This window comes from Lipophrys pholis (assembly GCF_963383615.2).
Source record: "Lipophrys pholis genome assembly, chromosome: 12".
NCBI classification, from domain to species: Eukaryota; Metazoa; Chordata; class Actinopteri; order Blenniiformes; family Blenniidae; genus Lipophrys; species Lipophrys pholis.
In genome coordinates this window covers 24,365,136-24,377,457 of record NC_137641.1, presented here as the reverse complement: position 1 = coordinate 24,377,457, position 12,322 = coordinate 24,365,136, and the positions used below count along the sequence as shown (strand labels likewise).

Here is a 12,322-nt window from a genome sequence, read left to right as displayed (position 1 = left end):
CTCCAATAATTAATTACTAGTGCATTACTGCTAAAATGACTGATGGGACTTAATTATCAATATGTTATTTCAAAAAGTGGTTACTATTTCACTAGTCTCTTGTTTACTGGTAGAGGAAGATAACGTCTCTCCTACAGTGACATTAATGTGAGGGTTCGTTTTCAGATGACTGGAGAAAACTCTTCGTTGTCAAACTGTTTGAACTTGTCACTTGAAGAAGCCACAAAACCACCGTCTTGGACTCACCAGGCCCTTGCAGTTGCTGAGTGCCACTCGGGTCGTGCTGTGCTGATTTTGCAAGAATCCAACATAGTGGCAATTATCTACTAAGTTGTGTCTCCACTCCAGCCCTTCTTTGCCCCAGTACTCCACTGTGAAATGCTTCGACACCAGGTGGGGGCTTAGAGTCAGGTTCAAGTGAAAGTGCTTTCCATAGGCCGACAGTCTGTAGAACAGACGGGTGTCTGTGGGATCCGGCTGGTCGGACCCGGGCTGCGGTACCGCCACGGGGTCCCCGGCCCCCCGTCTCCGTCGGCCCGGCCGGTGGTGCTTCACAGTGTAGCTCAGGAACTCGCCGTTTTCATCCACCCGCACAGGAACAGTCAGTTGGTAGTGCTGCAGGTAGGACAGGAACTCCTCTTTTACAGAAGAAAGGAGTGAAAGGCAAATAATAAGAGATGAACAAGAACATCATCCGGCTTGCATGGCTTCACCTTGTTTGTTCCTCCTCACTGCATTAAGATAATGCTACTTACAAGAAAACACATATAGTTGTTTAACAGCCTATCAAAGGGGCGATGTGCATTTAACCTGCTTCATAGCTTCACGTAAAGCAATGATACACTAGATTGTTCAGGCGGTAGCAATTTTAGTCATATTAGCGCTGTATAGAGGTAAATCCTGTTCTTTAACTGAAGCCCCTTTGAGAGTCATTCTCTATATGTTTTGTCCGGAGGTTGTCACAATACAAGCTTTTAAACTTTGATGATAGAGTGTCCAGATATCTGTCTAGATGACAGGATAACTTCAACAACTGTGTTAATCGTCATATCGTCAACCGTGATCGTCATAACATGGCTTTCATCGGGTTTTTTTTTTATTATTTTACACAGATGAAGATAATTTTGTGGAGGAGTACATCTGAATAAACCATCTTTTGAGTTGGGCACATGCAAAAGTATGACCGAGCCCTACATTTGACTCAATTCTGAACTACGTAAATACATGTGTTATTGAAAAGCAGAATGTTTTCATAAGGTACTGCTCCTCTGCTCTGCATCAGTCAAGTTCAGGGAGCGGTTCACCCAAAATCATGACCTACGTATGTACACTGTTAAAAATAAAGCTGCCACTATGAGTAAAGCCATTGTTGCGCCCGTGCCACATTGATTTCGACTTTCTCTTGCAGAGCGATCACAGACAGCCAAAGCTCTATATAATGGAGTGAATGTGACAGGGCTTTGCATTTCAACAAACCTACTTTCAATCTTTGTTATAATCGATATTTTCAGAGCACCTCTTAACTTTACTGTCTTCAAAGGTTTCTGTGCAAATGAAGCTTCACCAACTGATTCGTCGCTACGGTACCTTGAGAGTTGTGTGAAAGTCTGTTGACGCTCTGAAATTCGGAAGCGGCCATAACCACCAGGCTCAGTGTCCAAGTCAGCGTCTTCCACAAACTTTCCATAATTCAGGAAAAGATGTGACATGGGGTAAAGGGCAGAGGGCGCTACAAGCGGGTCATGAGCAGACAGTTGGTACCGCCGTGCCACACCATAACAGGTCCGTGGTCCCGTCTCCTTTCGCCGAGATGCTCCCCTTGCGGCGCTCGAAGGCTCACCCGGGTCTCAGATTTCTCCTGAAGGCGAGCGCTTCCGCATCTCAGTGGCCTCTGAACTCATGTCAGCAGCTCGCAGAAAACACTGTAATCCATCAGACACTGTCAGTCCGCAGGTGTAACTCCAAACCGGAAGCTCTATATTGGAAACTTGTCTTGACCAATCCGTGTGCATTCCTGTGGAGGGAATCAAGCAAAGATCATGGCGAGAAAGAAAAACGAAAAGAAAAAAGAAAAAAATAGGACAACGTCTGACAATGAACCCATAAAATCAATATGTTTGCGAATGCTAAACCAGTGAGCTAAAATTCCAAGAACTGAGTGATAAAGCTCTCTGAAACGATCAGAAACAATCAATATGGAAAAATCGTCACTTTTCATTACATGTTCGGAAGCAAATTTTAATTGTCAATCCTTATGAGATACTGATGGTTGAAACCAGCGGCGTTCAACAAATTAGCTTTTTTCTGTGTTTTTTACTGCTATCAAGACGCAACAAACATTCACCCAGTTCCAATTATAATCAAAAGTGGATTTTTCTAAACAATTTAAATTCAATTTAGTTTGATAGATTTCAAGTTATTTGAAGCCCATTTGAACCCACTCTCTTGATCTTCAATAAACATGTTTCAGTATTTGTTGATATGTTGACGACAGCATTGTAATGTTTTTTTTTTTACATTCAAGGTTTTTGCTTCTTTATTGGCATTTTAAAACTAAAGTTTAATCAGGTGGAATACATTTCCACTACTTTCAGAGATTCTGCAGACCAAGTTATGACCACAACAGACATTATGGTTACCGGTCTAACTAATCACTACATGAAATGTGTCCTCTACTGGTAATTATTCAGTGATATCTGATATTTTCACCCCATGCAAGACATTACTTGTAGGAAATGGGCAAAACAGGTTACTCTAAAGACTTTCTTACTGGAGTCTCGAGGACAACTCCCTAATTTATTGTGATTACTTTTGATTTTACTGACCAAATCATAACTTTCGTGAGCAATAAGCTTCCTGGTATCATTTTAAAATCAATAACTTTGGTTTACCGACATCCAACCAGAGAAAATATCCCACTTTGAAGACTTTCTCCTGTATATCCATCCGTCTCTAAACCATTTTAGTCCAATTGCAAGGTGCGGGTGGTTGGCACAAATCCCAGTTGACTAAAGGCAAAGGATGGGTACACCCAGTTCTTCACAGAGACAAACACACAAAGACAAACACAGCCACACCTACTGGCAATTCGGAGCCTCCAGCTATTTTCAAATGAGGAGGAAACCCACACAAGCACAGGGAGAACATGCAATTCCAAAGACAAGGGCCCCCAGCCAGACTCAAACTGGTAATATCCTGTTGCCGAGGCAAGAACAATGACACTACATAGACAATGTCGAGTGTTTGATATTGGAAAAAACACTGATCTTATTTCAAAGTTTTACCTTTTTTTTCTTTCTTTTTTTAATCCTGGTTGGATAAAACTCAGATTTTTCATCAATTTCATCCGATTTTATTGAGCAGATTACACTTACTACGGAAAGTATATCTTGTAAGATGTTGTCTCAAAGTGGAAATGTTCCATAATGCCTCTCGGATCGGTCTACCAGCTCAAACCACAAAGATATTAGGTTGCCAGTGATGAAAGCCAATAAGAGGCAGCTGAATCTTGTTAAGGTTTGTTTTTTTTCCATTTTTTTCCTGTTTGCTTTGAACATCTACTCAGTTTAGTGAACTAATTGAAGCTGCAGCCTCCCTGAATGAATGAAACTTGATGTTTGGATTTGCTGCTCTCACTCAGCAGATCGACCCGCATGAACATGCCATTTAATTGAACAAATGTTGCCAGAAAAATAAAATAAAACTGCAAGGACCAACGCCTCATTGATGAAACGTCGATGACAGTTTGACGACTTGACACGGTTAAACAGCGTTTCAAACTGACGTGCAATGAAGCGGGGGTGCATAAATCTTAAGAGCCCGGTTTCATTTCTGCAGATTGCCGGGTTTCTCTTTCTCAACTCGCTGACGCGCTTCGCGACAGCATGCGCAAAGTTAAGACTCTAAACAAACGTCAAACGGATCCAGGTGACGGCGGATTGGTGTCCAAATAAAGACGATCGGACTCCAAAGCTGGAGAGGAGGATCTTTCCTCCCCGCCGCCACAGCTGCAGAGACAGACAGACAGACAGACAGACGGACGGACAGACAGCCCCAGCGATCCAGACAGACGCACAGACAGCGCTACCTACTTGGCCACTCTGACCCAGACAGTTGGCAGGCGGCCCGCATGCATTACACCGGTACCTCAGCCCTCAAGGAGCGTCTGCAAGTCCAAATAAACCGTGGTTTTTCGTTGCACTAAAGCGTGGAAGTTTGAGTAGTCTGAGCTTGCAGAGTTGTAAACTTTACACCCTGCAAATGTGGTTAAAAAAAAAAAAGAAGAAGAAAGAAAGAAGAAAAAAAATCCCGTGCGTAAATGTTACCAGAAGTGCGCGTTTTTTCCATGCAACTTTTCCTCCCAATCGCTTCCACGGGAGAGAATCACGCGATCAACTCAAACTAACCCAACTTTAAGGGAAAAGAAGGAAGAAGAAGGAAACGTATTTACCATGCTCATCTTCATTGTCAGCTCCGGTCCAAGTGTGCAGGGAGAGCACAGGACAAAAGGTTTCTGCAGCGCTCAAGTTCCGCACGCAAACCTCCTCTGCTGCCTTCTTTTCATCTCAACGTGAACTCTCCCATCCTCTGAAATCTGCGCTCAGATTCAGCCCAGACCATACAGCAGCAGCAGCAGCAGCAGCAGCAGCAGCAGCAGCAATATCTCAGCTCCAGACGCTGTCACCCCCTCACCCAAAAAAAAAAAGAAAGAAAGAAAGAAAAGAAAAAGACAGAGCAAGTTACTCAGCTTTTTTTTTTTTTTTTTCTCTCCAGTTCTGGATTTCCTCCAGCAGCAGGATCTATTTTCAGCCAATCTGCTCGTCTTTATAATCTGAACTTTGTGTTGATGGTTGTGGCTCAGAGGGAGGGAAAAAGTGCATCCAAACACCAGCAAGAAGTTGGCCTGGAAGCTGCTCCTTCTCACTACATTGCAGAGACCGGCTGTGTCCGTCCCGCACAGCTTCAAATTGTCAGCTTTTTTCAGAGGGGGTGGGGGGTGGGGTGGGGGTGGGGGGGGAGTCGGTGCAGATGTGCCTCTCCCGTCCATCAGCCGTGCGCATGTCAGTGCTGCCCTGAAATAACACCAAAAAACCCTCAGCTCTGCAACCAGCAGACCCCCTGACGGCGTAACCCTCATATCAATGACCCCAGGAGGGCGCTGCAACCCCACCCACTAGAAAATAAATAAATAATTTTATTTTTTAAATAAATCCCTCTGATTTACCAACTAGTGACTTTCATTCAACATGTGGAGATTACAACTTTTAATGACAATGGGAAGGAAATCAGAAGACTTATGAATAGAGCCCCCCATGTCTTATATATAATCAAAGCAATTTATTTTTTAAACTTGAAAAATTCAGAGATGAAATAAGATTCATATCATTATTATACTGAAAATTTATTATTTCCAAGATTCCCCTCACAAATTCTTATCATAGGACCATTGTAGATCCTCATCCAGATCAAAATAAAAAATAAACACAGAAGAAATCTGCACATGTATTCATCATGCAGGTACATAGGTACCGAGCTTTGAGAAAAATCATTAAAGCAAAGCAAATATGGGCATTTAACCAGTCATTTACGTTGCACGCTGCCACGTTGCAAACAAATAGACTGTAAAACGTTTTAAACTCACACACATTAAATCATTTAAATCGCTGACATCACATTTTAATTCAGGGAATGATCGCTTTTAATGTGCTGTAGTTCAGTAGGAATTCTGAAAACAAATGCAATTTTAAGCCAGATTCAAGCATTAATTAATTTTGCATTTAAGACATTACTTGCCAATGTACCACTGAAAGATAATAGAACCTCTCATACATCCATCCACATTTCATTTACAACTGCAGAGACCTGTTGAATGTCACACAAGTAGATCTGAAAGGCGCTGTATTGATAACGTTTTATTAGTGAACTGTGACCAAAATATCAAAAGTAAAACATTCAGAGCACAAAAAAGCATTACTGAGTGGGTCTAAAAATAAACTGCTTCATTACTATAGCAAAAATGATTGTATTTATACAAGCTGATTGTCTATAATGAATGTAAAATAATTATCAATAACTAGTGGAAGAAGGCTGAAAATCATTGGTTGGCAAGTAGAAAGTAGCTCATATTGAAACACGTTTTAAATTATCTTACAAATACCTCATACTGGGGTTTGCCATCAGTCACAATCAGGGACAATGTCTGAGTGTTTCAGGAAGCTTTGTGTTGTTTTCCTTTCAAGCGTATCACATGATTTCATTATAATAATGGTACATGATGCAAAAAGTTGAACTATTGATATTGTTTTACCAAAAAATAAGGACATTAGTCGAAAGAAAATCCCCCAAAAGTAAAGAAGTGTGTGTACTATACATATTCAACTTTGATTTTATCCAATCAGTCACTTCACGTCAATGTCAATTCACCATGTGGCCCTATGGAGGTAACGTAAAGTCAACTCCACAGCTGAAGAATTCTGCCTCCACACCAGTAATGATACTCTGATCACACTCAGATACCTTGAGTCGGGCTGATTGATGACACAGTTCTACTTTTACTTGTGTTGAATGGCTTTAATGGTGGAACTCTTTCCACCACTGACAAAAATATACTTTAGGGATCATGAAGTACAAATACACATCATGAACAAAGTGCCACATCAGTGCTGTGTTGGTCTAATATTAGATCAATCTATTAACACGTTGACATGATTTCATGGATGTCTTGGCTCAATCACTGCCGGGACGGTTATCTTTATTAACTTTTTTTTTTTTATCAAATAAATTGTGCATTTCTTCAAAAAAAAAATTTATATGAGGGATAAATGTCAAATAAGTGTGTGTGTGTGTGTGTGTGTGTGTGTGTGTGTGTGTGTGTGTGTGTGTGTGTGTGTGTGTGTGTGTTGTAGCCTAATAGCCACTCTGTGTACTTTGTTGTAATTCAGTAGTCTATCTTTAGTCGGAAATTGAACCTCGTGCCTTTTCCCGAGCTTCAGTTACAGCCGCTCATTATGTCTGCGCCTCTATCATTAAAGGCAGCTCCCCACTACAAGCTCCCCCATGCACGACATGGGCCTGTTCCGTGGGCCGCAGCGCCACCGTGTGTCGGAAAGAGGCTCTGCAAAAGGTTTTTAACTCTTAACAGATACATAGTTGAGTGCTTGCAGGCACTGCCGTCAGATGATATAAACTATTCCATGTGTGAAATGGATAAAATCCAAAAGATGCATGAGTTGTTGATGATTGCCGGCACGATATTTGTTGACTTTCCTTTTTTTTTGTTGTTGAAAAAACAGAGAGAATAGAAAATAAAAATGCTTGTGAACTCTGTGATTTGCTTTTAATTGTTTCAATAAACTTTAAAGATGTAGAAATCTGGATAATGGGTGTGATATGTTGATGATTTTTCGCTTAGTTAGTTCAAAATAAATGTTCAGAAACAAGATTGCAAGGACAGAGAAACAAAGAACTGAATCTAATATAACAGTTTAAAACCTTCAACAACAAACTGATCATGTCAATGTCAATCACATGTTCATGAAGATCTTCCGTCTGTTCTATTGAACCAGTTCGATTTGATGGCAGTTTAGAGAGAGTCATGCCCTTCGACCTTGTTTTTCCAATTTCAAACTTGTGTAAATTCTGTAATAAGTGGATTACAGCAGATTGAGCAATAACTACCGGTACGAGAACCACTCCCTGATATGGTAACCAATGTGAATATAAGATCCTCCCATGCAGAATTTTGTTTGTTTTTATTATCTTATTGTATTGGGCTTCGTGTAAATGTGTTTGCTCGGAATACCTTAGTGCAATATGAAGTTTATGACCACCTGAGTCGCCTACGTGGGTCAGTTATAAAGGTTGGCAATACTTCCTGGCCTCAAAGCGTCCCTCCTCGGTCCTCACCGTCCTTCAACCCTCCGGAGCCACCTGGTAAGCTGCACTCTCAAACAGCCGCCTGCCTGGAAACCTGAGGGAAACCTTCATTGTTTGATGTTCAGAAGTGGAGTGATGTAGAAGGAGATAGACAAGAGAGCAGTCACAGAACAAGACAAACGTCTTGCTCTGGGTGATAAGAATAAAAGCCTTTATGTTTCCATCTTACAAAGGTTTTTTTTCTCATCATGGCTGTGATCAACCAACCGGGCCAATACCCACCATCTGACTTCCAGACCGGACTCTGTGATTGCTGCGACGACTGCGGAACCTGTGAGCGACACTTCTTCTTGGTTTTACGAAGGAGAAATAAAAAACAAACTTGCATGCATGTTGCAAGTACCTTTTTTTTTCTCTCTCTGAAATCAATTTTCTTGTTCAAAATACCCATAAGTTTTTTATTTTTTATTTTTATAGGGCATCACTTTAAAATGCCCCAAAAATATTCTCAATATTTCCTATTGTAGAATCCCAAATTCTTGAAAAAAAAAAAATCCAATCTTAGACGTTAAATGCGTCAGTTTGGTGCAAAATGGCAAAACCAAGTATAGAAATCCTAAATAACCAACACCCATCTGGATGCTTAGAACAACTATTTACTTTTTTTCTTTTTAACTTTAATCCAGTTGTTTGAGTTTCACTTGAACGATTATAAAGTTTGAAGCATTCCTTCAAAACCAGCCCTCTTACTGTGGATTCAGTTTTTAATTTTCTCATAAAAAGAATCCTCTTTTTTATTGTTGCACCATAATAACCATCACCCTGACATCTATTGTCATGACTCAAACAATATTTCTGACTTGGTTCAGTTCATAACTGTTAAAAAAGTAAAGTATTACTGTAGAAATTATCATGATCAAGTTTCAAGTTTATTATTATAGCATCTCTCTCTCTCTCTCTCTCTATATATATATATATATTTCTTTCCTTTAATCAATCTCTTGGCCGTCAGGCTTTTACGCCATGTGCTGCTCCCTGTGCCTCGGCTGCTCCATCGCCAGCGACCTGGACGAGTGCTGCCTGTGCGGCCTGATGTGGCCCATCCGCAGCGTCTACAGGACGCGATACAACATCAATGCAAGTTGACACCGGGTGTGCCGACACGGCAATCGGCGTTCAGAGCCAAAGCAGCAACGTTGTCGGCAACTGTCTTTGTGTTCCAGGGCTCAATGTGTTGGGACTTCTTAGCGGCCGGATGCTGCGGTCTCTGCGCCATCTGCCAGCTGAAGAGAGACATCGACCTTCGCAAGAGCCAGGGGGTTTTCTGAGCAGGTGAACTGTGTTTTCTGACGGCGTCGTCTGGAAAATCCAAATGCGAATGAACACATTTTTTTTGTAAGAATGAAACTTTCGTCCAGAGTTTCTTAACAACAGCAGGAGCAGCATAACGTCCTTATTGTTAGATACAGAATCCAAACAGAAAATAGATTATTTACACGAGTTTTAGCACATTTGGTGCTTTTAGTATCTCTAAATAAAGTGCTGCTGCTTTGACTGTGTTTAATTCACCCAACTGTGAGTTGATCTCATCTTTTCAACACATTTTTAAGTCGCTGCTTCAAATCTTTTAGCCATTTTTAGCATTTTAAGCTTTTTCACCATACATTTTTTTGGACTGCTTCATGCTCTTCTCGAGGAATGAGTTACAGATGGATAGTAGGAAACGTAATCGCTGTCAATTCTACAAAGTTTGCCCAAATACTATCGAACCAACTCGTTTTTATTGCTTTATTTGTGGAAAATACTCAAAATTCTGTGCTTCAAAACAAGTATTGTCAGTAACTCTGAGCCGTTTCTGCACATTAACAATCATAAAACTGTGGGTATGACAGAAAGTCATGATACGTTTTATCCCCTAGGTGCGGCCTGGACAACAAAGAAGTTGTATATCCACTGGACTGCAGTATGAACCCATTCATAAGGATGTTTGCAGTGAATTATGACACACTTTATATCATACATTTTTACTATCCGCTCTCATTCTCTTCTAGTCAACGACCCAGTCTACGTATTAAATGCTTAACTGTGCTCTCCTGATAAGAAGTGGTGAAGGTTTCTGTTAAACTGTAAGTCTCATGACACTCATTCGTTGTCGACGTCAGTTATAAACGCTCTGTATTGTCTTAAACGAATTATCTTGGATGAAGTGTATAGACTCTTGACCCGGATGCTAAAGGATTGTTCTGGTGATAATAAAACCTTTACTTTTACTTTATCTCAGCGACGACAACCGCAAACTGTTGATCCTTCAAATGCTGGACGAATCGCTGGGACATACTGCAGCTATTTGATTTTGTTTTAGTGTTCCTTCATCATCATTCCGCTGCCTTCATGGTGCTTCAAGGCAACCGAAGACCATCAGGCTCATTTTCACTGTGGATATATGTTGTAAAACAACCACATGCATACAATTCAACTCAAATATGGCTAAATTTTGAACACTATTGGAAAATTACATAGTTCTGCACAATATATTCATTTTCATATGCATATTCAGCCAAACATGCACTTCATGAATTCTCTCAACCATCAGCATTGAGAAGAATTCGACGAAACGTCTGTGACAATGTTTGAATTAAAAATTGGAGTTCTTGGGGATTACAGATTTAATTTTGTTCATTATGATCATTATTTTTTAATCATAAAGCTCTAAAATGTTCCTGTTATGTTGTGTATTTTGTGATAAAAGAAGACACTTAATAGAAAGAGTTGTGTGATTTTGGGAATGTAGAGTAAATTGGACTTTAGCTTAATTGACCTCATTTTAGTAGAAACCCAACTGTTATCTAGAAGCTTCTTTTTTTTTTTTTTAACAATATCTGCAAGAAAACAACAGCTGTTTTACTCACATGGCAGAAATGTTCGCCTACGCCCATCGTCAGAATTTATTTCTTCTTTACGCCTGTAAAAAGTAACAATGAATCCTGTTGTGGTCACGTGCTCGTGGGGGTGATGACCCAAGGCAAACATCACTATTTTAATAGTTTTAAAATAATCAAAAATTTTATTTTCAAATAATAATTTTACTTCCACGTTTTGACTTTATTAGATACACACAGGAATAGTTCATCTTTCTTTCTTTTTTTTTGGATTAAGTCATGAAAATAATCTTATTCATCAACATATCAAAAATAATTAGTAAAATCTGATGCTCTTCCCGAACTTTCACCCGCAAGTATTACCATTGAAACTTTTGAGTTTGCTTTGAATGCTGTAATAACATTAAATAATTAACTTGAAATGATATCCTTAGTTTCTTTTAGATGCATCTGCACATCCATCGACCCATTTTCAGTACCGCCTCATCCTCTACAGGGTCATGAGGTGCTGGATCCCATCCCAGCTCACTATGGCTGAAAGCAGGGTGTGCACACCCTGGACAGGTCGCCAGTCCATCACTAGGCAACCACAACAACCACGACACAAACTAGATGCAATTTAGGATCAGCAATTAACCTCGCATGTGTTTGAAACGACAAAATCTCGCTGTGAGGTGAGAACCCCAACCACTGTCCCCATCGTGCCAAACCGCAGCTCCACGATGAGCAGTGACACAAATATCAAGAGTAACCACGTACAATCAGCCAGATTCTCTGTACTTCACTGTGTACAGGACAGACAAAGAAACGGGGCCGTGTGTGTTCCAAATATGGTTTTATGGCATAACCATACCGACTAAAAACCGTCCGTGCAAATCAAATGTTTTTCAAAGTGGAAAAGCTTTGTTCTGACAGAGCCGGAGCAAGAAGAGTCCACGTGAGGCAGTGACAAAGATGTACATATGCATATCCAGCACAAAGTTTAATTCCCTTCCAGGCAGTTGGATGATACATGTTGCCTTGGCATGAAGACTTGTGCCCTGATCAAGTGTTCATTACTGCATTAATAGTAAAAAAAAAAAAAGAAGAAATGAAAGATTTTTCTGAAGCATGACTATCAGCTGTAGTTGTAGCTGCTCGTTCCAACTCTAAAATAACTCTTTAATTCTTGATGTCACAAGAGTCTGAGGGATAATTTTAATATGAAAGTGAGAATACAGAATAGACAGTACATTTAAGAAATCACAACTGCTTTATTTCTTTTCTTTCAATAAGCTCTTTTTTTTCTTTTTTTCTTTAAACAAGGGAGGGTAATGACCAAATACCTGAAAGGATAAAGGTCAGGTAGGATAAATAAAATGCTGGATCAGCTGTAGAAAGCACTGGTCCTCTGATGAGAAAAAAAAATAATATGCATCTTAAAAATACAAAAAAAAAACAAAACAAAAAAAAAAACTTCAGGGAAACATTTTGGTGTCGGTACAATGAGAAGCATCAAAATCTTTTGCAGTAAGGGATAAAGAGGCAAAAACACTCCAAGCCCAGGAGACCTATCAACATGTGAAAGC

At 40.1% G+C, this 12,322-nt stretch overlaps 2 protein-coding genes across 2 annotated transcripts in view; one reads left to right on the top strand and one right to left on the bottom strand.

Annotated features, from left to right (window-relative positions):
* adamts6 (ADAM metallopeptidase with thrombospondin type 1 motif, 6) overlaps window positions 1-4,969 on the bottom strand; it is a 64,182-nt gene extending 59,213 nt beyond the window's left edge. The window contains exons 1-3 of the mRNA XM_080476682.1: window positions 4,451-4,969; window positions 1,588-2,014; window positions 247-638 (exon numbers count right to left, since the gene is read on the bottom strand). Coding sequence (XP_080332808.1) covers window positions 247-638; window positions 1,588-1,687 — 492 coding nt within the window. The 5' untranslated portion in view covers window positions 1,688-2,014; window positions 4,451-4,969. The remainder of the gene's footprint in view (window positions 1-246; window positions 639-1,587; window positions 2,015-4,450) is intronic.
* Window positions 4,970-8,123: 3,154 nt separating this feature from the next.
* On the top strand, window positions 8,124-9,203 carry plac8.1 (placenta associated 8, tandem duplicate 1; the record flags this gene model as incomplete). Its single annotated transcript, XM_080476454.1, has 3 exons — window positions 8,124-8,208; window positions 8,888-9,012; window positions 9,099-9,203. The coding sequence occupies 3 exons, from the start codon at window positions 8,124-8,126 to the stop codon at window positions 9,201-9,203; spliced, it is 315 nt and encodes a 104-aa protein (XP_080332580.1).
* Window positions 9,204-12,322: the final 3,119 nt, after the last annotated feature.